The 26661-nt window shown below is 49.9% G+C and overlaps 1 protein-coding gene across 1 annotated transcript; it reads left to right on the forward strand.

The window, feature by feature from the left end:
• On the forward strand, positions 1-26367 carry Notum (palmitoleoyl-protein carboxylesterase notum). Its single transcript, XM_076812322.1, has 8 exons — positions 1-2430; positions 20310-20676; positions 21034-21094; positions 21333-21556; positions 21753-21962; positions 22124-22400; positions 22860-23170; positions 24427-26367. Exons 1-8 carry the CDS (start codon positions 2413-2415, stop codon positions 24762-24764), a joined length of 1806 nt encoding a protein of 601 aa, XP_076668437.1. The 5' UTR covers positions 1-2412; the 3' UTR covers positions 24765-26367.
• Positions 26368-26661: the final 294 nt, after the last annotated feature.

Consider the following 26661-nt stretch of genomic DNA (forward strand, 5'->3'; position numbering starts at 1 on the left):
GCTCTTCCCTTCAAACAAATTAATTTCCCAGTTAATCGCTAGCTGGAAAAAAAAAATCTATGCCCTCGCGATCGTGCGAGGGGGTTGACAAGCGGTAAGTAGATAAAGGTGGATGCTCGATGGATCGACGACGCGTACACGGGACACGAGTTCCTCGAATCGACGCGGGTACGTCGGTAGAACAAGCGGATATCAAAGAGAGTATCGTGCTGGCTTCCTGGCAGCCAGTCGGCTTCTAGCTGCTAATGATCGCGGTGTACCGTAACGTGCTACACGATTTCAACGATAAACTACAGCGCACCCGGCAGCACCCGCGGCACCCGCGGCACCGCAAACCCGTTTTTCGAGCAATAGACTTTTTCTACAGGTACACCTTCTCTGCTCGTTCGTTCGTTATCCACGTCGCTGCAACCCCCTCCGGTGGCGAGTTCCTCTGTCCGACAACGTGGCCGCTGGGTGATAAACAGTTGTTGTTGTTTACTGTACGGCCATCGACTCGATAGATCATTGGCCCTTCTCTTCATTTACTTCTGTACTCTGCTGCTCTTTTTAATCTTGCGATACGGGGTGAGTTTCTGTACGTACTTATCACCCCAAATGATTACTTTACTCGGGGAAGAAAATACGTCAAGGGAGGGATATGTTCCGCTTTCTATTTTGACACGATTATGAAACTGTTATAAGTATAGTAGTATTTTGACTATCAATTTTCTTTGGAACAATTCTCCGTTCCTAGCCTCTGCTAAGTTTTACTCCGCAAAATTGTTTGCGAGTCCATTATCATAATCATTTACTCCCTTGAAGGGAATTGTTTGATGCCTGAGGGTTCAAAGTTCGCGAATGCCAAGTTCAGAATTTGCATCCACGAATGGCCCATATTGCCCCGTAAAGGGAAGCTCGAGCTGCGAAATTCTCTGATGAAAACAACCCTCCACGTGGCAGGGATTCATCGCCGCCCCTCCCTTGTCTCTCTCCACCCATTTCTCTCCGACTCGATACCTTTCCCCCGCCCTCCGACACGCTGTTGTCTGGTTACTTCGCGCGGTTTAACCTGGCCCGATTGTCAGTCAGTGCCAAGCTCCGATGGCGCAAGGAACCTCCAACTATTCGGAGTAACGTCCCGTATCTGAGAATCCCAGAACACAGGGGCCAAGTGCACTGTACCTGACGAATAAGAAATCATTACGAGAGCCCAGTCTTCTTACCAATTCTCAATTATTTATTCCCATCAATAAGACAGCGGCTCAAGAGAGTCTCACCAGTCTTGAAGACACTTTTATCTAACGAATAGCGGATAAATATTTCTGAGAAAAAAACGAAGAAGCTGGTAACACGGTCTCGAGAACTCAAGTTCCACTGGGGGACGTCCTCAAAGATTCACCGAAACCGATCTTCCACTTCGCGGTACCGGCCGATCCAAGGAAGAATCCACTGATTTAGCAGATGATCGTGAAGCTTGCAAGGAAGTATCGAGGAATCGTGGAAAGAAGAGGAAAGTAGCAGAAGGCAGATCAGAATTCTAAGAAGTAGGATCCGTCCGTGTCCCAGCTCGAATCTCAGTTGTCGATCGAAGCCGGCCAAGAGAAAGCAGAAGGCAGAAGGGAAGGAGAGCGTCCCTCCCGCCTTTCGTAGTGCTCCCCCGCCCCTCCCCCTCCCGTCAATTAATCTTCCCCGGAGCTCTCCTCTTCCGGGTCCGAAAAAGAGCGGCGCGGAGGCAGCCGTCAAAGAAAACACCCACAACAAACAAGCGGCAAAAGAGCAAGAAGAGGCCGCCGGCAACAAAGAGGCCCCGGGACAGGGAACGCGGAGGAGAAGAAGAGGAGAGGCACGGGCAAAGAGAAAGGGTGAAGCGCGAAGAAGAGGAGGTGTCGGTCGCTGTTCCTCGGCCGTGGCCGGCACGTGCGCGCACCGGCTCCTCGTGACTCGGAAGAAGGGCTCGTACCTGGCGAGGAAGGAACGAAGAAGGAGAAGAAGAGGAAGCGCGCGAAGCGGAAAGTGGCGGCAGTGCGCCGCGAACCGTCAGCCGGGACGTGCGTCGAGCCAAGTAGCCCTGTTCTTGTGTTTTCACGCGTCCGCCGAACCACGTGGGCCATCGTTCCCGAGCTTCGCAACCCTCCTCCTCCGACGGTGCCTGCTCGCGTAACCTGGGGCAGTCCACCTGTCGCTCCGTAGCGAATCTAGACGCCGGACAATTTTAAACGGTGCCGTCCGCTCCGTCGAAACCGGGAATGACGGAGAACGGTAGTGTTCGCTGGTTGTGAGCCTGAGGGGTTGCAACGAGGGCCGAGAAGTTGAAGATGATCGAAGTGTGACCGGGACCGAGCGAGCACTTCCGGGCGACGCTTCGCCGCTTCCTGCGGCCGCTGAGGAGGTAGTCGTGGTTCTTGGCAAGGACGATACGCTGCAACGAAGATGAGAGCAGAACTTCAGGTGAGTTGTTCTTTTTATCGATCTTGGGGTGCGCTCTCTTGTTTGCTGTTTGACGATGCCACAGTATTGAACTGTGAGATGTTGCTGCTTGAATCTTTTATATGCTGCAAGGTGACCAATGTTCTTTTGGTTCAGTGACATTATTGACGATGTACGTTGGTAGTTAATAAGATAGAATATTCAATGAATAAGATGCCATATGTAAAATTGCAGTGCTTCTATTTAACTGCGCCGATGGAGCTACGTCAATTGTGAAATGACGGTGACTTTTGGTTTCTACGTTAAACTGTTTGATATTTCTGTTGAGAGCTTATCAGTCGTGGTTGCAAACTTGAAACATAAACACTAGTTGGTACATGATAAATACGCTGTCGACAGAGCACAGGAGTGTAACCCATGTCGTCGCAGCTAAAAATCTTGGAGCAAAGTTGCGTAAAGAACGCGCCATATTATCTCCACAGAGAAAAATCTGGAGCTATGCATTGATAATTCCCCGACACCCCCTCGACGAAACGACCCTTCCGTTGCATCTGGAAAACTTCTCCAAAGTTAGAAGATTTTATCCGAACGTCTCCTCGAGAACCAGTAAAACCACGTACGTACTAGAAATCCCACAGAGAGGTTAAGAGGCATTGTGCATCATCGAGGAAAGCAGATTTATCCGTGATGGTTAGCTCGCTGAGAGGGTGGTGCGTGTATACGCGTACGTATAAACGGGTGGCAACGTAAAACGAGTAGCCGGCAAGACAACACGATCCTCTTTTAACGCTCTTTGATCATCTCTAGCTTCTGCTTTCACGGCCTCCTGTTATGCTTCTTCCTTCCATCCTCGTCCCCGCCCCTGGTTAGATCCTTTGCTTACGCTTCGGGCTTTAACTTTTAAGTACGATTTAGCGAAAGCCTTTGAACCTGCCCTCCAACGAAATTCCGACCACGGTCATCTAAGGGTCGTTTGACTTTTGCCAGCACGTCCACCCTCGAGAATACTTGTCCGCCTTTGTCCTCCGCTCCCTTCTTCATGGTCTTGCACGAGCGGAAGCCTGGCGCAATTCAGCCTCGTTTAATCGGTCTTTCCTGCTTTTGTTTTCGGAATTCATTCTGCAGAGCTTTCTAGTGATTGTTTTTAACGTAACAGGACCTCAACCAGTTGGACGACCGAAAGGAAAGTAGCGTTTGTTCAGGTTGACAATATTGAGAGTTTAATTATTATGAGTTCAGTGGATAGCGCGTCGATCGTGTTTTAAGTAAGCTCCTATCAGATTCAGCAATTGGGACCTCGAGAATTTTGGATTTCCTTAACCCATTAGCGTCCAACGTCCTTTCAAAGGGCCATTAACGAACGTTAGAACCTTTCAGTCCGTACAGCTATCTTTACTTCAGTGACAAAATAATTTACTTGAAAGATAATCGTAAAAACTACCGCGCGTGGACGTTAATGGGTTAAACTCCATCCGAGGCCCAAGCGATTCGGAGGCAGCACATGGGACTCGAATCGAGGCGATCCTCGCACGCGATCCTCGAACACGTAATAAATCACACGCCGCGAATCTAGACACATGCGACAAACCGCGAGAGCGACTCGCCTAAATTTATCGCCGTTCTTTGGCGACAGCTCGTGGGGTGCCTTCTGTCACGTGTACGTGGCGCCAAAACTCTCCCGTCCCGCTCCCCCCTTCTTTGCCCCCGATTAATTAAATTTGAATTCCCCGAACGACCCGTGACGTTCGCTGCATGGAACTTTATTTTAATTCGTCAAAGCAGCAGGTTCGTGAAATGGCACGGCACTTTCGCTATTCTCGTGGGAGGTGCAGAGTAAATACGGATTTTATTTTATTACAATTCGATTAAGGCTTATAGGCTCTCCTTAATTACAGTTTGCTAGGTCCTTAATAGGACGCTGACCTCGTTGGACGCCTCGAAACTTTCGTTTGCCCGCTCGTCTCGCAAATTACCTAAGGTCACAGGTGCCATTTGGAGCACAAGTTGCTGAGAGTTAACGCCTGAATCTTTCTCTTACGTGTCGATACTACTTTCATGATAATTACAGTCGTCGATCTCGTCGTTCTCCTTTGACGACGCGTTAACTCCACTCCTCCGGATTCTCACTTACTCCCTCGAAAATTCTCCAAGAAAAGTTGCCGCGTTAATTGCAAATAACGCGGTCATCATTCAATTACCGTCTTCAAAGCTGCTCGAAACCTCGCGGGCCGCGCTAATCGTTTTGTGACACCAAAATACCGCGCCTGTTCCGCCCCGAGAAATGCCTTCTGCTTGGCCCCGGTCTTTGAAGTTTCACAATACATTCTCAAGAGTCCACGCGGTCTGTCTGCAGCCCATAGTCTGTCGCGATCGCTCATACGAGAATTTCTTTTCGCGCTTTGATGTCCGATCTTTAGATCTTTAGACTATTTCATCCCCCAAAAAATACGACGCCGCGGGGACCGGGCCGAAATGCCATCTACTTGAGTTCCACGGGCGAACACGAGGAAATCGAAGGTGGACCGCGAGGGGATCGAAGAGCGGTCGCGCGTGAACGGCGTCCCCCGAAATAGGGGAATCGAAAGTGCTCTGCCGAGAGAAAAGCAGGGATGAGAAGGGAGGTGCTGCGTCCACCGCGGCACCTGCTAAAAGAGGCAAGGTTAATGGCTCGCGATATTTGTTCGGATATCCTCTGGTACCGTGTTCCAGCCTGTTAATAAGTCTAAATTGATTTGGAGCAGTGCATGACCGAGATCAAAGGGGGCAGAGGAGCAACAAGTATTCCGAGGAGAGAGAAAGAGAAAGCGAGAGGGAGATCCAAAAAGCAGAGCTTACGGTTTAAGCCTGTTTACGTCGGGATTCCGTCTGTGATCTCGCGCGCCGCGCATAGTCAGCGCATCGATTCGATCTCTCTGCTCACCTGTCTGCTCCTCTCTATTTCTATTTTCCTCCCTACTTTCGTCCATCTTCGCGTCCTTCTATCTCTTATCATTCCCTTTAATTCTGGCGAGCTGCGTGCGCGTTCTGCTTCTCTGTTGTTTTTTCTTCACCGGAGACATTCAACGGGAGTCGATGGTCGAGGCACGCGAAGGAGTCGCGAGGGATTATAGTAGCAGCGATAGCAGTCATTCATATCGGGCTATCTTTATTCGAGGGAGTGAGCTGTTGAGCAGAATAGATACGAGTAACAGTAGAACAGCGTTTTATGGGGCCATTTTTTATCTTCATGGTACAGCTAACGTTTGCACCAGCAGCTATCGTTGTCTCGGGCGCAATTCATTTAACAAAGTATCCCGGACATCGCAACAAATTCAACTCTCGCTCGTTCCGCGCGCCTTTCTACCTGGCTGAATGTCCTGGATACGAGTCATTGTCTCGTTGCGAGTCTGGAATTACGGGCCGGGCATTTTTCTTTGGGCGGGAGATTGTTGCAGCCGGACTGTAAGCGTCAAAAATCGCAGGAGTGGCGCTAGACAGGCTCGTAAAGACTTCTAACTGTACGCGGGACGAACGAACTGTTAGATCGTATCCCGGGATCTGCCATGATAAACCGAGCTGGCGGAAAGCAGGAAGAAGGGCTGCGCGAGGATGCTTGATATCGAGACTCTATTTTTCTAGCCACGGTAAAGGGACTTCCCGAAAGTTTGCAATAGTGATAGAAGAATAACATTCCGTCTCAAATGTCGACTTCCACTCGGAAAGGAAAGCGCGACAAGAAAACTAATCCAGGAGGAGCTTTTCCGAACAGCGGTTCGCGCGACGGCGGGGAAGAAACTTGGATCGAAGAACGAAGACGAATTCGGCTCACTCTCCTGCGCAGACACCAGAGAATATCCGGGATTTTCCAAAGTGCGGGGGCGAAGTGATAGAAAACGAACGACGCTCGCTAACCCAGGTACCAGGCCCTAAGCATCGACGTCCAAACGAAACAAGGGAACAGGGTAAAAGCTTTCAGAGGACTGCCCTGAATGCATATTACTTTGCGTTAATACTGCCAGGTTCCGCGTGTGTGCACGCGCGGAACGCAACAAAGTCACGATCTATCACCCGAAGAGCCAGCACTTGGAACAATTATAGTCGGGCTACCGAAGCAAACGAAACGGTCGAACTCGCACAGAGCCCCTGGGGCCAGGAATTAGCACATGGCTGTTGTTGGGAGCAGGTTGTCTAGTTCGTTACAGTTAAGAGGACGTGTCCACCGACGAACGGCGGCGACGTCGACGGGGTCCCCGACGTAGACTCGGCCGAGGATAACGATAACGATGACGACTACGACGACGGCGACGGCGACGACGCTTCTGCCGTGGGGCGGTGAGCAATTAGCGACACAGCGCGGCGAGATCAGAGGCTGAGGGCGTGGAGGGGAGCGGCGGCCTAATTACACACGGTACCGACCGACTTCAAAGGAGCCGACAGTTCCTCTCCTCCGAGCCATCCCCTCCGAATGCTGGGCCCAAGAACAACGCTCCTCTTCCTCGTATACCCCAGAACCCAGCCAGCCGTCGGCGACGCTGACCTGACTAGCCCCCGATACTCCCTCCCTCTCTTTCCCTCTTTCTCCTCCCCTCCTCTGACCCTCCGTTTTGGTTCCTCCTGCGATCGCGCCTTCGTCCTCTTGGTCACGTGCAGGACCATTCTTTTACGCGTTATCGATTATCGGAGCTCGAGTTCTCGGCTGATTTTCAGTGGTTTCAGGGGGGTGGTTTGGCCTGCTCTCGCGCGCCCCGTACATTTGCCAGGCGCCAAACGGGGGCGGATTTTACTTTCGCGATGGAGGACCTTCGGGTCGTGTGCTGTTAATGGATTCGGTGGAGGGTGTATTGTATTTGATGGAAGCTGTAATCGATTTTAATTGTACCGTGAATGAGATCATTTCTTAAACAGGAACAGCTCCCTCGGGTGTTTGGAAGTGATTAATGGTAGGGTTAAATTGTTTTATCCCAGGCAATTGATGTAATGGCTTGCTGAATTCGTTTTTGCGAATGTAATTATTCGGGCCTCGTCTTTATCATATTACGTGTTTATTATTGTAATTGCCTGGAGAAATAGATGAGGCGTAAGTTTACTCTGGATCAGAGACACTTTCCTAGTAGAGCAAGATTTACAGCTATAAGCGTTGAGCAATATCAGTTGTAGGGATCTGTGCGGAGAAAAGCTTCGCAATCTTATCTCGGTTCGTTAAGAGTCATGATCCAATGGGACAGTGACAAGTAGTATTAGACACTCTCGATGAACTTTTCTCTTCCTAATAGACTTATCCATTGACGATTGATCTCTTTCTTCTTCGTTGCGATTTGATAGGCAACAGACTTTATAGTAGCAGGCTTCTTGCTCACTATTAAACAACATCGAAACTCACCGGAATAATACAAGCCACGTAGCTATCCTCGTTTCATTAAGAAACTCATTCGTGACGAAGCTAAACTTTCCACCACTGCTAGCACAAATTAAGTCTCGAAGTACCGAAGTAATTCAGGTCCACCGAATCGCCGCACTTCCGGAGAACTCGTGGTCCCGCGGACGCGGCGATCGATTATCGAAACAGGGGCGATCGATCCACGGGTAACACGATCGTGGGGGATATAACACCCTAGCGAGGGAGCAGAGCAGGCTGGGGAATCCCAAAACGGTGGACACGCGAGTGGGCACGCGTCTTCCCAGGAAATCGCTGTTGTTCCCCGGTGGAAGAAGAAGATTCGGGGATCGAGCCGTGCCACGGCCCACCTTCTTCCACTTATTTTTCGCCCGCTGTCCGTCTTCCTCGGGCCTACTCTCCTCCTTGTGTGCGCGCTGGCTCGCGGGGCCCGAGCGAAGCAGCGCAGCGGCTCTCTGCGGAGTCGTCGTGGCCGCAAGTCATCAGTCAAGTCTTTGGAGGTCGGCTTCAAGCTCTCTCTCGGGGCCCGCAGAAAAAGGCCTTTTGCCGATCTGGCTTGGCGGTGAGATCAAACGCTTCTCTTCTCGGTCCACCGTACGGTGAACCGACTGTGCGCCGGGACGCTGCTCCAGCCCGATATACACGGATGTACGAACAACGAACGAACCTGGGAAGTGGGAGGCGGGGGAGGTGGCAGGAGAAAGGGACCTCGGGGGTGAAAGATGGAAGAAGACGGTGAACCTGCTGGAAAGGACAAAGGAGGAACATCGATGACGGGGGAGGAAAGAGAGGACCGTGGTGGTCGAAGGAGGGAATTATGTGGACAAGGGGGTGAAAATGGAGGGATTTGTCTGGGTAGCGAGGGGGAAATCGAGATAGATGTTTCGCCAGTTTATCGGGCGCGAGGAACAGAGAGGGCAGGTGGGAAATTTCGAGAAAGGTGATAAGAGGAGAGGAAGACGGGGGATTGTTGTGTTGATAAATGGAAAGGGGCGAGGAAAGTAAAGAACCGTAGAGATGGAGGATCAGGGTGCGTAGTGGAAGGTTTGGCCGTAGGGGAAAGAATTAGAAACAATTGTTAGAACGCTAGTGGGCTGAAGGAAATGGATTTCAGAGGGGAAGGTAAATGGTAGTGATGTAAGGAGAAAGAGGTTAGCAAAGAAGGAAGAGGAAACGGGTAGAAAGTATCAAAGGAAGCGACTGGACAGCGAGGATGGTGGTGGTGCTTAGGTCTTCGAGCAAGCAAAGAGAGGACAGCGCTTGAATAAATACGCGTGCCCTCGCTAACCGTTTGCAAATTTGCGAGGTGTTTTCTCGAACACCCTTTGACGCTCTGCAGCGTTGAGGAGCCACGTTCGCTTGCGTCGACTAACGGTGAAATGAAATTTTAGTTTAGAACTTCGAATCAGACGTCTGTCGCTGTCTGCAAATAGATCCGTTGTCAGATGATCCTCCTGCGCTTGAGGAATCCTCAAAATCCCAACAATCCTGCCGATTTTCACGATAATTCCAGTATTCCATTAATCACAGCCGTTCTTTCAGACTTATCCCATAAGTTATACCCAGGCTTTGTTCACAGATCCTCTGATTACAAAATCCTTTGCAATCCTGTACGGTAATCTGTCCCATAATTCTCATCGATCACCGGATTCGCACGGGCGAATCAAAGCTTCTTAATTAACTTCCGCGCGATAATACTAAGCAGCAAGTGACACAAGCACTTTGCCGAGGAACGACAACCGCGCTGCCCAAAATCCTCCAAAGCAAACAGGTCTACGTTTCCAGCGTTCCTCTAACCGATTACGAGTCGGCCAAGGTGTTCGTCTTACAAAAGAGGCTGCGGCGAAACCCCGTCACGGAGAGCAACTATGAATCGCATTATCGATTTGTACGCCGGCGCGCTGATCAACGCGAGGAGAACCTTTGAAGTGCGCCGAAGTTCGTGGGGGCTTCCGGAAAGAGCGCACGGATGCGGCGAAGGTCCGCGCGCGGGTCCAGCACGCGTGCAGAATGTCCGTGAGTGAAAGGGAACGGAGAGAGAGGCAGAGGAGGAGAGAGATGCTCGGAATAAGCCCCCGTAAAATGATTGGTCTACTCCAATGCAGCTACCACGCGGGGTTCGATTTTATCTAACTCACGACCGCGCGGAACGTCTTTGTTCCGTGTCAATCTCGCGGCGCGACTTGGAGGCATCGACGCAGCCATTCCTCTGCTCCGCACCAGAACGTCGCTTCCGCGTGGCTCGCGACTTTAAACAAACGTTTCCAACAATGGAACAGCCGAAAGGGATCGCCGGCAATGGCCAGGAAAATGGTCACGCAAGGACGCCTTTTCCACTGCGCTCCATCCCGCCAACGACCGACGATAATCGATCCCCGGTTTCGCTGCCGAATCAAGGCCGGCGTGCCGCGCCTCAGCCTCTGCCGGTCAGGCTCGTCACGATTTTTCCGACTCTCGTTTATTACCGGGTAGCGAGTGGAGGGTAACGGCAGAAAAACACGGAAACGAGCTGGTCTGAGAGCAGGGAAGTGGGCGACCAGGTGCCGCTGTGGGAGTGGAAGGAGATAGATAGAGGGAGAGAGATAGAGAGAGAGAGAGAGAGAGAGAGAGAGAGAGAGAGAGAGAGAGAGAGAGAGAGAATCTTTTTGCACGCGAGAGAAAAACACGATCCAAGCGAGTCGGCGGCGCGAGAGTTAGCAAGAACGCGGTGTAGGCGGCACATCAAAGGCGCACCTCGGGCGTGAACGAGCGAGCGGGCACGCGGCTCAAGTAGAGAGCGGAAGACACCGCCACCAATCCTACCACCATCCAATATATTTACTCCGATGGACCACCGCTACCCATTGCCATCGCCGCCACTAGCAACGCCAGCCAGTGGCCGAGCCAGCGCCACCGATGCCACCACCGCCTCTACCACCGTAACCGACGGCCACGACCACCGTGCAACCACCGCACTCGCGATCACTTTACGCGACCGATACGATAGCCTCCTCACCCCTCGAATCACGAAACCTTTGGCCTATTGCCGATGAAATCTACGAGAATTTGGATCGCTAATCTGGTGGGGTAAGCCGTAAGATTTGGATAAACGTTCTTTCACACTTCGGTGAAGGGTCGAGGAGAATATTCCCTGTTTCCCTTGAAAGATACAGAGGCGGAAACTCGTTCTCGCCACTAGCAATAAGAGGTAATTGATCGAATTACGAGTTAAACTGCGTAGTTGTATTTATAAGGACAGGGGGGGGAGGAAACGAGCTCAATGTCCTCGTGCGATTGTGTTACATAATGAGGCATGAAGCGAATTGCAGGAAAGCGTGAACAGGGCAATTCCCAGATATTCCCTACTTAGCATGCAAATTCATGTTTTCGTTCCGAAGGCATCCTCCGGAGAAGAAAGGCGATGAAAAAAAAACGGTTTCATGATGTGTTCCGCGAACACTTTTATATCTCGTTCTTCTCGGACATTCGTCGCGAGATTTTGGTAATGCCGGCAATTTTCGAGGGCCGGAAATCGCGAGTGCTGCGGTTTCGCAGCCTGGAAGGACCGCCTCCGAGTCCCCGGCTCGTGCAAATTGCGGTTTTAAAGCGCACACCGAGCGGTCATCGCGTACAAAGTAATCATCGTCCTCCTTCTGTTGAAAAATGCTTCGATCGCAGCTGGTAATTTCGCACGATTTCTTCGGCACATTTTTCGGCCGCTCTGGACCCGTAGATCCTGCCAGTTCTTGCGAACCATCAACGTCTTCATCATCGAGACGATGACCATCAAATGTGCCTACCGAACCACCGGAATTTTCGTAATCTCTACCAGTTGCTGATTCATCAAACACTCGTTTAGCAAAGTACCCATGCACGGGGTGTTAAGGGGTCATGCTCAGTCAGGAGGCCGAAAAAAAGGGTGGTCTTTGCAAATTTTTTACTCAAAAGCTATAACACATTTCTCAAAAAATCTTTTTTCCTGTTAAGGATTGCATCTAGTACCGTGCATCGTAATTTTTTTATATAAAAATATTTAGCAATAACTAAGTTATTATCCATCACTCGAAGGTTCTCTAAAAATAAAGGCTTCTGCGGTGACCACTGCTGCTCGAAAGTCGATCATCTAAAATAAAAAATTCAAAAGAATTTACTTATTATATTATATTATCTAGTACTTGAACGAAGGATGGATTAGCTTTATTGTTTCTTTATGGTTAGGTGGAGATGTATATATGTCAACCGGTTTTAATCAATCACTCTTCGATAATATAAAGCACCGTTTCATTTTTACAAATTGAGTAACACAGAACTGACAGTGGCGTCAGCTGTTCCTCCAAGCTCCAAAGTTCCTTTACCTGTCCACGAGCGTCGAGAGACCATCGAAACGTCGAGAGGGTGGAAAGTCTGCGAACTGTTTTCTTCACGGTAAATCACGGGCAAAAGAGGTCGACGAGTCCGCGTTCAAGGGAAGTGCGTTGATCCCGGGTCACCTCGAAGAAGACCGACCGATAAATTAGTTGGCAGAAGATATCTCTTTCGCTTTTCCTTGGTTCGTTCGAAAGGCGTACGGCGGCCAAAGCCATGGCAGGCTAAGGCGAGGCGAGGTAGGGCAAGGCAGTCATATTTCAGCCCTTGTTAGGCCGAGGGGCCCCCGCCGAGACGGGATGGGGAGAAAATCTCTTTGACTCGCCGCTCCGCGCCTTAATCCACTGGCGTATACCCTATCTTGCCACCTGCTCTCTCTTCCTTCCTCTCTCCCCTTCTCTTTTTCTTGTTCTCTTCTTCTACTTCTTCCTTATGTCCCCTCCCTACCATTCACTTTCTCTCTCTTTCTCTTGATTCTTCTCGTTTCTGCTATCTTCAGCAACCTGGTTGCTCTTCCCTCTCATCCCCGAGTTCTTCACCATAAATTACAGGGGATATTACGGCGGTGCCCCGATCCCCCTCTTTTCTGTTGTTCCGGAGACGCAGGCCGGAGTGCGCGCGAGGGCACGTTTACCCTCGTTCCGGTGCAATTTTTGGGCGTACGATGCAGCGATGCGTGTTCCGCGAGGCTGCTACGCGGATGGGCAAATTTGGGGCCCCGAGGACTGGCTTTACCGGCACGAGGTTTCACCGTGGCATTAACTATGTAGAGATCGCCGGTTCTGGTCTAATCACCGATCATAGCCGCGGAACAGCAGGGTTGCTATTAAGGGTTCGTGACTTCGGTAGCAATAGTTGATCCCTTAGATACCTATTTCACTCTGTCTATCCACCTTTCGTTCCCGAATCAGAAGTAGTGCTAGGCGTCGGTATATAATCAGCCTTTCGAATAGACAAAAAAACATAGACAAAGACATCTCAGACTCGAAGGCCTGGCGACCCCAGGCCTCTGCGCGCTAAACGTCACGTATCTGCTCCAATCTAATACAGACCGTCAGATAGCAAAAGGAGAAGGATCAATCCGAGCAGGATTGGGGAAGGGGAACGATCCAAGGACCTTCTCTCATAGAGGGAACACCTGCTAGGCTATCTTGGAGCGGGGATCTACGTGAAGCGGCGGAAGCTGATCCGCCGATCCGTGGACGGTTTCGCGAAGAGGAATGGCGAAATAAGCCTCCTCCGTTCTTTCTAAGTTCGCGTTACTATCCAGCGGCCGTGATTCGAAGGCTCCGTAACCTCGGGCTCGTAACGAGGCCATCGACATCTCGGAGCTCGAAACTCATCGGCTGGTCTCCCGATGCCGAGCACCAGCGATCGACGCTTGGAAACGTATCTTTGGCACGGAGGACGGCGCGTTTGAAATCTTCCGCGCGCACGCTTCTTCTTCTTTCTTCCATCGGCTTGTCGGCCTCTTTAGCGGCGGCGGCGGCTGGCTCCGCTCTTCTCCGCCAGGAGATATGCGACTCTCGATCGCGGCAGGCTCCATCGATTGAGCTGTCGACGAGGATAGATGTCGGGCGGACTAGAGCGAGGCTGCTCCGCGGAGATTTAGTAACGCTTTCCTGCCGGGTGCCTGCGAACCACCTAGCGAAATGGATTCATATTGTCGCCTGATCGCTTATAAATATTCATCGTCTTCAATTCAACGGTCTTCAATGGGGGTAGAACAGGAAGTTTGCAGAGCCGAGAGGGCACGGGGTAAAAGCACAGCGTACGCTACGTTCCCACTTTACTACCTCCCCTAAAAAACCAAAGCACAGGAAACCACAATTCGAAGCTGCAAAATCCTGCGCTCGTCGCAGCCCCGCTCTCCCACAAGACTAACTCGAACTCCTCTCCGCGGAGGAGTTTAATTAGATACACATCGCTCGGCGTCGCAGCCTGAAAATCGCGACGCTTTAATAGAAACGCAAGCAAATGACATTAAAGCTCCTCTTCGGGGACGGTGACGGGGGACGTGTTCAACGACTATGTAAAGGGAAGAGGGAGGAGGGAGCTAAGGACGCCTGACAATTGCAGTCAATCTCTGGTAGAGAGCTAGCTAACAGGTCCCCAGGCGGTAAAAGCGTTCGCTGAGAGTTGCGGCGTAAGATCGTTAAGCCTTGGTAAGCTCGAAAGCGCCGCTACCAGCCGCGCGGCGTCCTCGCTATTGCCGTTGCTGCTGCCGTCGCCGCCGCCGTCGTCGTCGTCGTCGTCGTCGTCGTCGTCGTCGTTGGACCCTGAAGAAGCGGCGACGGTGTTTCTGTGTGCACACGCGCGGTTATGGTAATGCAAGGTTTGCGGTGCGTGTTAGCCGGCTGCGTGAGCGGCCCTCGTAATGGTAACGAGACGGTCTCTCACCATCATCATCAACATCCGGACGACGAAACACGATGCGAACGATCAACGACTGTTGCGGGTTCCCGAGCCGCGGCCTCAAAGGTGCCGACCGCGATCCGCTGCCCCGGCTATTTTTAACTTGTTTTCGCGTCCAACGCGAGAGTACCGAGGCACACCGGTGCGCCTCCTCGTGGCCGTGCATTCGATGGAATGCCACGCACCAACGGCCACCGGGAGCACCCGCGAAACGAATCGACCTTCTGGAAAAAGGAGGCCTCGCTCTGGAGCTGCCACGGGGATGAAGGAGAAGGAACAAAGAACCCTGGATAACGAGGGGATATCGTCACGTTGGTGGCGTTTCCTCGATCCTGCGGGGGTGGGTCGCAGGTGGTTGTGACGTTCTTTGATGTGTGCAAGGGTAGAGGATTTGCGGACGACCTGGATTGGCTAGTTAGTCGAGTAACTTGGTTTGATTGATTTCTTCTGCTCACGTGGTTTTGAGGTATAGGAGTGGGTGTCTCGTTGGGGTTAACCCTCTAGTGCATAGATTTTTAATTCAGTTGGAAAAATTAGACTAGTCTAATTCGAGGATGAAAAGACCGAATCCGATGTAGACCGAATAGACTGTGAAGATGATCGTGGAGAATCACTGATGTACAGGACTCGGTTGTGGTTTAGAAGGAAATCGTCCAGGGTATTGGAGGCATTTTGGGGTAGTATTAGTATCTAAACACTAAAGCAGTATATGGTCAGCCTTTCTACAGCGGCTTGACTAAAATTCGAAGCCAGGCGTCCCCAGAGGGACGAAAGTGGGTGGTGGTTAGGAGAAGAGACTAGCAGAGCGCAGAGGAGCCGCGAAATTTCCGTGGCAGAAGTGGAGAACGATAAACGGATCGGGAGATTTTCGTGTTGAGAAATTCAACGGTAACGCAAGGGATTTCTGGGATATCGACAGCTGTCGGTCCGTGGGACACACCCTTAACGTGACAATTATTCAATTCTTTCCATTGAGAAGGGGAGGGGGCGTGCGAATGTTGAAACCGTGCAACGATTCTGCTTCTATGGATTCGAGGAAATAGTCACGTAACCGTACATTCGAACCAATTTCACGCTACGTCGATGTCTTTTTGCAACACAGAGAACGGAGTTGGAGACGAAAAAGGGCAACGTTCTTAGTAATTCGTATCTTGATATATATATCTATAAAACGTACTCGTATCCACCGAGTCCATTAGACTAATGTTTATCGTACATAAAAAATATATTCAAAAGTTCAATATAAACGTGTTCTCCACTCGATCTTTTGTACATCACTGAAGTCTTGCATACACGAAGAAAATATTTTGAAATGTAAGAAGCAACGAAACCAAGTGACCAAAGAAGAAAAAAGAAGGCCGAGGGAAACCCCGCGCCCTGAACAAGGGAATCTAGCCGCGTCGTAGCCATTTATTTGCGCCGTGATTCATCTCCCTGGATTCGGATACCCGGAATCTTTAAACGCTTTACCTGCTACCGGAATCTCTGCAGGCTGAATAGAGGATGGCGGCCAGTAACAGCCGTCACTTTGTCGGCCTTTGTCACGGGGATTATGCGCCGGGTGGCAAATTATGACGGACACCTTCACGCCCAGGACACCCTCTAATGCGCTGGACGCGGAAGAGAGGAAGAGAGGCAGAAGAAAGGAGAGAGAGAGAGAGGGCTAGGCGGAGGGTAGCCGGAGCCACAAGGTAAAAGAGGACGGTGGAGGCTTTCATAAGCACGTGGAGGGGCAAGTTCTTTGAGAGGCGCGTCCGAATTATACGCGAATCCAGGCGGATTATAAATTTGAGGGGGATGGAAGTAGATTAGAGGCTCGAGCCACGGATTCCCTAGTAGGAATTGGTCGCGCGATAGCTGCTTGACCTCGGTGTTACCACGAAATCCTACAGATCCCTTGCAAGTCATACAGAGTCTCCATAAAGCCTTCGACAAACAAGCACATGTCGTATACGAGAAATGTTTCGGAGTTACAAGGGATCAAGGACTCAATAGCAAAAAATGTTCCCTTCGTACTGTACTCCATAAAAGGCAGCATAAATAACAGAATAGACTTCGACGTTTGGCGTTTTAAAGCTTAGAGCAGAAAATCTCCGCCGTGTTACCAGCAGCGTACACCCGCGGTCGCGCGCGAAACCGTGTAAAATTAATAGGGGATGCAACGGTGGCGAATTAAAGCAACACGAGACCGGGGATTTGCGTGTCGCCCCATCGCTCAAGGCCGGAAGGGTGCTTCACCCACAGAGGGCGATTTCCTTGTCCCACTCCCCCCGTTTCGCCCTTTGTACGAGGTTTTTCGCGAACGATCTCTCGACACGGCGCGTCGTGGAACCTACCCCTCGGTAACAGGCGTGTTCGAGTGCAGGGACAGCTTGATTTACGGCATAATAAAGCGGTTGCGCAAAGCGCGGGAGGACCCCGAGTCGTGAATTTTATTTACGATCTGCAGGAAAGTTCGAATTCGTCGCGGCATCGCTTCGGAGAGCAGCGACGCCGGCGACCATCGAGACGGACCCCCATCGTAAAATCGGAGACGAGAGGAACGCTCAGTGGGCCAAGGACAGGGTGAAACCAATTCTCCCCGCTTCGAGGTGAATTTTTCCGCGATCGAGCGTCCCCGTACCGTGAAACCAGAGGCTGCGAGGAAACGTGTCCATCCTTCCTTCCTTCCTTCTTGTCGGCGAAGGTGAACAGCCCCACAAGTCGTCCCGGCAGAGTTCTCTGTAAATGATATTTACGACTGGCTGGGTCGGATCCTACGTCGACTTTGCACGGATTAGCCGTAGTTAACGGTGGCCGGCTTAGAGATTCTGTTTCCCTGAGTGGAAACACTTTGCAGATAATTAACGGACTCCGGCGAGCGATAAGGCTGACTTCGGGGCAGTTTCTGGTAATTGTCGTGGGGCGACGGCTTCGTTGGAGGCCCGTGATCCCGGCGACGTGGAATATCGGAAGGAATATCGCGTGGACGTTGACGGTCCTCGAGGTATAGGCATCTGTGTTAGCAAGAATTCGACTCGGTGTGCACACATCCCTCCCGAACACTGTCACTATTAGCCATGGATTTTCACTGCGGGGCAATAGAAAGCGATAACAAGGCGCGAGCGTCGATGTATCGAGAAGAGGCCGCGGGAATAATTTAAAAGGCGGAAACGTTTGTTCTCCGCGCGGCGCCACTCTCTCCTCCTCTCCTTTCTCCTCCTCTCTTTAACTGTGGCTGATGCGTTTCGCCACAACCTCCTCCAACCTTTCTCTCCTCCTCCTCCGGCCACCTCTATCGGCGTGGCTACTTAGGATCAAATTCCAGCTTCCAGGACGGTAGCCGGCGGCGGAAACACCTCGGAAACAGAAGCTCGTTTCTGTCGGGGCGACGAGATGAAAGGGAGCCGCCCAGCTGTGCCCGCTGAAAAGGAGAAACGTTGTTGCGACGCAATTATGATCGGGCATAATGGCCCGCGAACACAGAATCGGCTCTGGCAACACGTTTCTGTCCAGCGGCGCGACGCCAGCGGCGGAAAAGAACCTTTTACGAGGAGGAACGCGCGTCCTTACCGCCGATTTTAATGAAACTTCGCCTGTTTACGAGGCGATCGAGTGTCCTCAACTGAACACATCTGCCTCGTATGTAACGATCATTTCCACGGGGATGTTCCACTGTTGTTAATCGCTGAAATGAGGCAGTGTATAAAACGATAAGGAGCAATAGGGGAAATCGTATGGAAATTCTATTAGATTTCCTGAAGTATTCGTTGCGTGTACTTTTAATTGTCCTTAATACGCGCTGAGGATAGTAATATTTCTATTTCGAATTTCAGTGGAGTAGTTCGAAGTGAGACCATAGTGGTCTCCTCTCCGGTTTTCGCTCGGAGACTTCGGGTTTTGAAGCTAATCTCCGAGCTCCGGTTTTACTGGAAAAATCTCCGGGTTGTAGAAAAAAAAAAGAGATGATAATTAAGGACCTTGGGGTTCATATTACATCCGCGCTAGATTTTTCCAAACTCTATTCAGTGATTAGTAACAAAGCCTTGAAGACTTTGGGTTTCATGAAACGTTTCTCTGCTGACTTTGTAAATGTAAGTACTTTAAAGTTATTGTACACATCCTTAGTCAGGCGTCATTTAGAGTATGCATCCATTATATGGTCCCCAAATACAATTAAATACAATACTCAACTGGAAAGGGTGCAACATAGGTGCTTTGTATTGGGCAATGCCCGTTTAATTTTCAATAATAATAATAATAATAATAATAATAAGAAATTGTGGTAGTATCAATTTTATATACAATAAAAGTTATTAATTATGAAAAGAGATACTGTTAATTACTGAATTGTTTGAGCTTAAAAGAATTGCACATTTGTTTTCCAGATATTCGGAAACAAAACTTTATTTTGCTTTTTCCATTTCCGGGTTTATATTTGACTCTCCGGGCTGGAATGTGTGGCACTCCGGGATTTATATGGTGATAATGTGGCAACCCTGAGTGAGACTGTTTAAGAGAGGATTTATCTAAAGAGCAGTTCGCTTTGATAAAATTAGCCGCGCGATAAACAATATTCTGCGCGCGTAGGTATCTACGCAGCAATTAATGGCCGTTGGTCATTGCCGAGCTACTTGCAAGGCAGGTGATGAAGAGCTTATCTCCTTCACTTGTAATTCTGGTTCGCTCAGCCGCGGCTACTTCCACCGCGGGCTCATTATCATGGGCTACACGGTGATTAACGTACTTACCTCGACGTTTCCAGTTTATAACTCTCTGTCCCATGGCGAGCGAGACCCGGGACCCCCCGACCTTCGTTAATTCGATCCCGACCGTATGCTCGAAATTGCTTTTTTGTTAATCTCGTTACGCACGCTAGTTACGGCAAACGCCGGTGAATTTTTCACGTTGAGGTTACCGAGGATGGGAGGGGGGCTTCGACGAAAGTTGCAGGAATATGCAAATATTTATCCACCGGTCTGCTCCGAAATTCAAAGTTGCCCGCTCCTCCCCCTTCCCCCGGTCGCTCTCGGAGGATTTCGAAAACAAGCTTCCCTCCATAAATTAAGCTACCCTTCTTTGCTTTAAAAATTGAGGGTAGCTTCGCGTGGTTGTTTGTCGCCAGTGCTGCTACTAGCCAAAGTGATTTACCTTTCTTTAGGTAACTGCTTCTTGCGTGCAACTGAACCGTCGTCTTCTTAAATAATTTATATTCGCGCTTTAATAAGTATATATAAGCGCTTCATAGCAATTAGACGTACGTCCCCATCACTGATCTCAATATAAAAATTTTTTAAAAAATAAAATAAAATAAAACTGATTTAAAAAAAAAATAAAAACAGTAAAAAGTAAAGAACAATTTTTTCCCTTATTTAATTTACGACTCTCAATTTTTTTATGTCGGCGCCTCATCATTTGAACTTTGTAAATCTGGCGCCGACTTAAAAAAATTGAGAGTCGTAGATTAAATAATGAAAAAAATTATTTTTTACTTTTTAGTGCATTTTATGCACCACCATGTTCCTCTTTCGAATAAAAAAAGGATCATCAAAATCGGTCCACATGCGGGGACAATCATAAAAAAAATACATACAGCTCGAATCTATAACCTCCTCCTTTTTGAAGTCGGTTAAAAATTGTATCGTCCCCGCTCACCATCTCTGCCTTTAAACTTCAAAACACCAACGGCTTCCAAGAAGTAAAATTTCCCAAGAAACTGTCCAGCAGCAGCTGTCGAAAGCAACATGGAGGCAAATGGCAACGTGATTTGTCAAATTTCGCTTTGCAGATCTCAATGTGCCTGACGGTCCTCGCGCTGACGATAGCAGCCGAGGAGAAGCCGACGAACACCGTGTCGGTGTCGGCCGGTTCGCCAGCGATCCAGAGCAACACGATCCAGAAGCTGATCAAGATCCTGGAGAAGTACGGGCTGGAGGAGCAGAGGGGCCTGAAGAGGGTCTACCTGAGCAACAGGTCGATCACTTGCAACGACGGGTCGCAGGCGGGATTTTACCTGCGAAAGTCGCACGGTTCGAAGAGGTGGATCATTTTCCTGGAAGGTGGCTGGTACTGCTACGACCACAAGAGCTGCAGGAACAGGTGGCTCAGGCTGAGGCATCTGATGACGTCGACACAGTGGCCCGAGACACGCGACGGTGAGCACCCTTCCGCCATGAAAGTTCAGCGTGTTCAACGAGGCGCTGACACTTTTCAACGTTTCCGTGCAACTCCTGTCCCGCAATCTTTTTCTGCACGCGGACTGCTGCTCCCGCGAGACGTGGCGGCGCGTCACGTCGCTCTAATTCGCAAAGCTCAGCCTGTTTCGCCGAGCGTCACAACGGCCGAGCGTCTCAGAGCGAGCATGCGGAAGAATTTTACGCGACAGGCGGCGCTTTTAAATATAGGGCACGGAATATCGCGAACAGCGTCGGAGCCGCTTCCGCTCGCTCCTGAAATGTAGATCATTATGGCGAACGGGTGGATAAGCTTTTCACATTCATCCTTTGTTGCAGTTGGTGGCCTTTTGTCGGCGAACCCCGAAGAGAATCCATTCTGGTGGAACGCGAATCACGTGTAGGTATTGTCCATCTTGGCCGAGGTATTTCACCCTATTCAGCCTTGACTCTTTTAAAAATCCTTGCATCTTATTGTCGATAAAAAAAAAATACGACGCGACGTTAGAAATATTTCTGATCGAGTGGGGGATGTTTCGTTGAAATCCTGAGAATTTCTGAATACTTTCAATATCGTCCGGCTGGCTGGGAAGGGCGAGCGGTAACACTTTGGTGACGAGGCGTCTTCGTTTCCTCAGGTTCGTCCCTTATTGCACGAGCGACAGTTGGAGCGGCACCAGAGCTTCTCCCAGCGACATGTTCTCGTTCATGGGCGCGGAGATCGTTTTGCAAGTGGTGCGGGATCTCGTTCCACTGGGCCTCGAGAACGCCAGCTCTCTTCTTTTGGCAGGGAGCAGCGCGGGCGGGACCGGTGTCATGTTGAATTTGGACCACCTGCATAATTTGGTTCACCACGAATTAGGTGAGCCAGGCGCCGTTTGTTCGTTCAACGACCCGTGTAAAAGCTCATCGACCACCTAAACACGTGGCCTTTAAACCGTTCAAATTTCATACACCATCGGCCAACAGTTTAGCACACTTTTATTAGCGATCTACGAATCCGTCGGATGCTCTGTGTAGTGCTCTGTGTTAAATTGTGTTATCCGATGTTTGCGTAGGCTTGAAACACATCGCGATACGAGGTGTCTCCGATTCAGGCTGGTTTCTCGACAGGGCGCCCTATTCCCCGAACGGTTTGTCACCCGTAGACGCAGTTCGCAAGGGGATGGACCTTTGGAAGGCGCGGATGCCTCATAATTGCGTTTCGAAGCACACCAGCGAGCCGTGGAGATGCTATTTCGGATACAGACTGTACCCGACGTTGACAGGTAAAGGAATTTCCAATTCACTGTTCCTCTAACTTATCAAGGTAGAATTTCTGAGACGATTCGCTTCGTAAGAGATGCACGTCGCGAAGAGACGGATAAAACGACAGAACGCATCGCACGCCTCCCACTAACGCAAATATTTGCTTGCCGGAAAATCATAGCGCCCCTGTTCGTTTTTCAATGGCTCTTCGACGAGGCGCAGATGTCAGCCGACAACGTGGGTGCACCAGTGACGAAGCAGCAATGGGATTACATACACAAGATGGGCGACAGCCTGCGGCAGACCTTCGAAAACGTCACCGCGGTCTTTGCCCCGAGCTGCATTAGTCACAGCGTCCTGACGAAGAGGGATTGGCAGCTGGTTAAAATAGACGAGGTTTCCTTGGCACAGGCGTTGCATTGTTGGGAACAAATGCCAATCGGCAATCACCGTAACGAGTGAGTGTCAATCGCTGCAAAAGTGACGATCCCTTTCGATGCCGTGGAAAGCAGCAAGGCCCAACCCAGGCTTTCTGCTCGTCTAATGGCTCCCATACAACAGCCGATAGAAATAGCCGTAGAATACTTCCCCTCTTCCCAGTTGAAACTTGTCATACGCCGCCGCCGAAGCTTAGAATGGCCAAGCTCGAAACGAAAGGAACATTTTCTAATTCATTTTCTGATTGACATCGAAATTGAATACAGACCTCCTCAAAGTACTTAAAGGCTACGCTCAGGCACGCTGAATTTAATTAGGGAGATTGTCATGCTAGGAAACATTTTGTGATATTTGCCAAAGGAGGAAGAGGTCTCCCAGTATTATTCTCAGCTCTGTATGCAACAAGGGAACTCATTCCCCGCCACTATTTTAATATAAAGTCACAAGACCGACGGCCCCGTCGTTCATATTAATTTCAGCACGCGCTCGCCGATTGAAACGAACCAGCCGTGTGCCAAGTCGCTGCGGAAGTTGCTGCGCTCAGGGCTGACGAAAGGAAACGGAACTTCGCCGGAGCTCGGAAGAGCCGGGAAAACCGAGTCCTCGGCGGTGTCGCAGAAAGTCTCGTCCACGGTGATTACCAAGCCGGACGGGGGGAAATCAGCGACCGTCACGGCGCAGGGAAAGGAGAACAAGAAGAGGAAGAGGCGGAAGCACAAAGGCAGGCGGAGAGAACGGAACAAGGATGCGAGGACGAAGAAAGAGAAGCACGAACGGAGAAAAGCTGCGGGTACGTTTCACTGACGATTCCATAAAAGCCAATAACGTCGAATTCCGTTTCCTGGAGATTATCCTCATGCTCCTCTACAATCGTCATTACAAAGCCAGGCTATCTTTGAAACTATGAGAAAGACCAATTAAACGCGATCGCAGAGAAGAAGGCAAGTGTCTGTACATGGAAAATTAGGTGATTTCTGCTGGTAGCTGTCAACTCGAAAGACTGGCATTTAAAACGGACGGTGTTAGAGAAAGGTCAATCGCATTGATGCAGGACTGATTCACACAGCGGCGCCTGCTTTAGGCTACCGTGTGTTCCTCAATGGGGTCCGCTGGTTGTGAATGAGAGGTGAGGTACACACTCCGTACGACCCTAAGTGTGGCTCGCGTGTTTACTTTCCCACGGTTGTTTTCGAGTTCGTTGTCCCGGCGCTCCAGACATGTTTATGTTTGCGTCCCACCGGGCTGACCCACTTCCCGATTTCGCTGACCACGCACATAGAGCGAGTGGAACAGAAATGGGCCAGTGGGTCAAATCATTCGGGCGTGAAGGTAACCACGTTTCGAGCGCCAGGGCAAGGACGCTGGAAAGAAACGCGGGGAAGCGAGGATGCACGTCTTGCTGGGGGTGGTGTGCAGTATCGATCTCACCTCTCATTCGGTTTACCATTCGCTACCATAGGTACCGTTTTGCACTCACAGACACCGAAGGGTGCAGACGGTTCTCTAACTCTCTACCTCAACTGTCGTCCCTTAAGTGTCGAATTTACTTCAACATATTAAAGTGTAAAAAGTTTAAAAAGTCGATGATAATTTAGACCAGGGGTGCACAGGGAGCCGTTTTTAGCGCCTACCTGCGAGCAACCCGCCTGTCCCGTTGCTAAGGTGAGAATCGGTGAGGCGAACTGCAGCGTACGTGCATTTGGTTCGACTTGAACCCAGCTTATACACACTACTGCAGTTCTCCTCACCGATTCTAACCTTAGCAACGGGACAGGCGGGTTGCTCCCAGCTAGGCGCTAAAAACGGCTCCCTGTGCACCCCTGATTTAGATCCTCCTGTGTCTTTTGACCATTATCACAGCGCGAATCGAAGGATGAACCCTGTCTGTACCCACCGACATATTGCCGTTGATGATGTCGGTGGCGTGCTTCGTTTCTCAGGACACGGATGACTTTCACCCGTCACTTTTACACGTAGTCACTTTATCGACTTTACCGCAAACGGACACGTTTCGACGTCGAACTGGAATCCCACTAAAATTTGCAGGCCGACGGAGGGGCAACAAGCAGAACAACGACAACAACCACACGGGCATGTTCAACGGCACCAGGCCTCAACGGTCGGTGATACCATCTGGCAAACGGAAGTGCGTCCAGGGCTGCCACTTCCGGTTAATCGAACGTTGCACTTGGCCGCAGTGTAATCACAGCTGCCCGAAGCTGCACAATCCGTTTACCGGGGAAGAGATGGACTTCATCGAGCTGCTGAAGAGCTTCGGCCTCGACATGAAGAGCGTGGCGAACGCTCTGGGCATCGATATACAGACGTTGAACAGCATGGACCACGACGAGCTGCTGAATCTCCTCACGCAGCGAGCGAATTAACGCCGACAGGCGTTACAGCGAACTGTGGCGAAGCGAATTTTCTTTTAAAGCCGAAAGAATTAGGACTTCCCTAGGAAGTAACATGTGTTCGTTTGTCTCTTTGGTCCTGTGCGTTGTTCGATGAAGATGAACGACGATAGTGTCCGAAAGGAAGCCTTGATAGGACGATGGAAAGTGGAGAGACGATCGTTTCACGTTTCTCTAGAAACTGAGCGAGAGTTTTGTCTTGCGTTTGTGGCAGAGATCAACCAAATTGAATGTACATAGTTTGTTAAAGAGTCTACGGAATGCGACTAGGAACCTTCGTCAGCGGAACCGAGGGAATAGGATCGAGCTTGTCCGACTCGATCCATTCTTCCAACTGACCATTGACGCGCGGAGGAGAATTTCACGAGAATACCTGGCTATCGGGTACGCGCCTGAGAAATTGTACATTTCATTTTGTCCTCGCGAGTAACCGAGTATTTTAATTTATTTCATAGTTCGTAGGCAAAGTAAACGGGCATGTAATCATGTTGTTACGATTTTAATCCACTTGGTCTTGGCGGCCACGCTGTCCGCTGTTGATCGCTTGACTTTCATCTTACCAAAACTTCTCTTCAACGTTTGTACCTGGTCAAATAGGGAGCACCGCGTCTACAGGCAACGTTTCTAGCTTGACGAACGTAAGCGGCAGAGATTGCCTGGTTTAAAGGCGATCGGAACATGCAAATTCCCCGGAATACACGAGTGCGCCGTCGATAAGCTTTCAGAGTCAGATCGATAGGTCCCATTTGTAGCTTCTAGAAAATGTCACTTCTGTGGTTCGTTTTTCGATGTGTCCAATAAGCATTGGAGCTAACTGGTAGTTGGAGCACTGTCGCTCTTAATTTTGTGAAATACAAAAATCCGCGTTCTGGGATATCATTGCCTACCAGGAAGAGGTTCCCGTAACCATTCGGCAGAACAATATAATTGAATCTAATTAAGCAAAGTTTAAAGAGCAACCAGTGCAATAACCACCAATTGTTCCGCGGAATCAACGTTCAATTAAATCAATCCATGTTAAGTACTTAATGGGGTTTTGACTTTAAACGTTCAGTATTAGCGTTAATGGTTCATGTCGAAACATTCGACTGCCCGCGTGGCTGGATTCGATAGAGGGCCGGAACAGAGTTTTTCCGAATTGATGCCACCAACGAGTAAACCGACCGACAAAGCAGCTTCATAGACTGATTAAATTATCTACCTCAACGAATCAAATCGTATTAACGTCCTTCTGTGTACTATAAACATCGATTAGAGAGCGTAACGCGGGCAAGAGTAATTAATATAGGCTGGCGCGCTCGCGCGCGCGCAAATTGCGCGCCGCTGTATCGATGTATCGGAGCATTGTAATATAGTTGTCGAACTAATATTATTTATTTAACGCGACCGAAGAAACGTCCACGCAATGGTCCACGGGGCTCTGGCGGAGAAAGTTCAGTCCGCGCGAGCGGCTGTCAGAATTTAATATTTATTTTGTAACGGAGAATCGTCGAGATATCCACTCTTGCGTCCGTGCGAAGCATTGTTATTTTATACCAAGCGTGAGACTGTAAATAAATTGTATATCTGTTGTACTAAACAAATTGCAGCGTGTTATTGCAAGTATTCAAGCTCATATTACTCCCGATTCCAGGGAGTCACTCTGTAGGAATGTTTACCGCGGGGAATCAAGATTCATACAACAGTAAGTTTGGCTATAAATCTTTATTAAACGTACAGTTACATATAAAATATCACGGTTAGTCGCGAACATAAATAGAAACTCGTATAGAATCGACTAAAGCGCCGCCAACATGATTCTTAATGCGACAGAGAGCATCCTTGCTGTACGGACAATTGCAGCTTAAGGTTCCAGCATCCCCATTCGAAA

This window comes from Andrena cerasifolii, chromosome 5 (genome assembly GCF_050908995.1).
Source record: "Andrena cerasifolii isolate SP2316 chromosome 5, iyAndCera1_principal, whole genome shotgun sequence".
Taxonomy (NCBI): Eukaryota; Metazoa; Arthropoda; class Insecta; order Hymenoptera; family Andrenidae; genus Andrena; species Andrena cerasifolii.

Coding starts and splice junctions, on each gene's coding strand:
- Notum (XM_076812322.1), top strand. Junction 21,557..21,752: donor TTTGGTTCACCACGAATTAG/GTGAGCCAGGCG, acceptor ATGTTTGCGTAG/GCTTGAAACACATCGCGATA. Junction 23,171..24,426: donor CGAACGGAGAAAAGCTGCGG/GTACGTTTCACT, acceptor TAAAATTTGCAG/GCCGACGGAGGGGCAACAAG.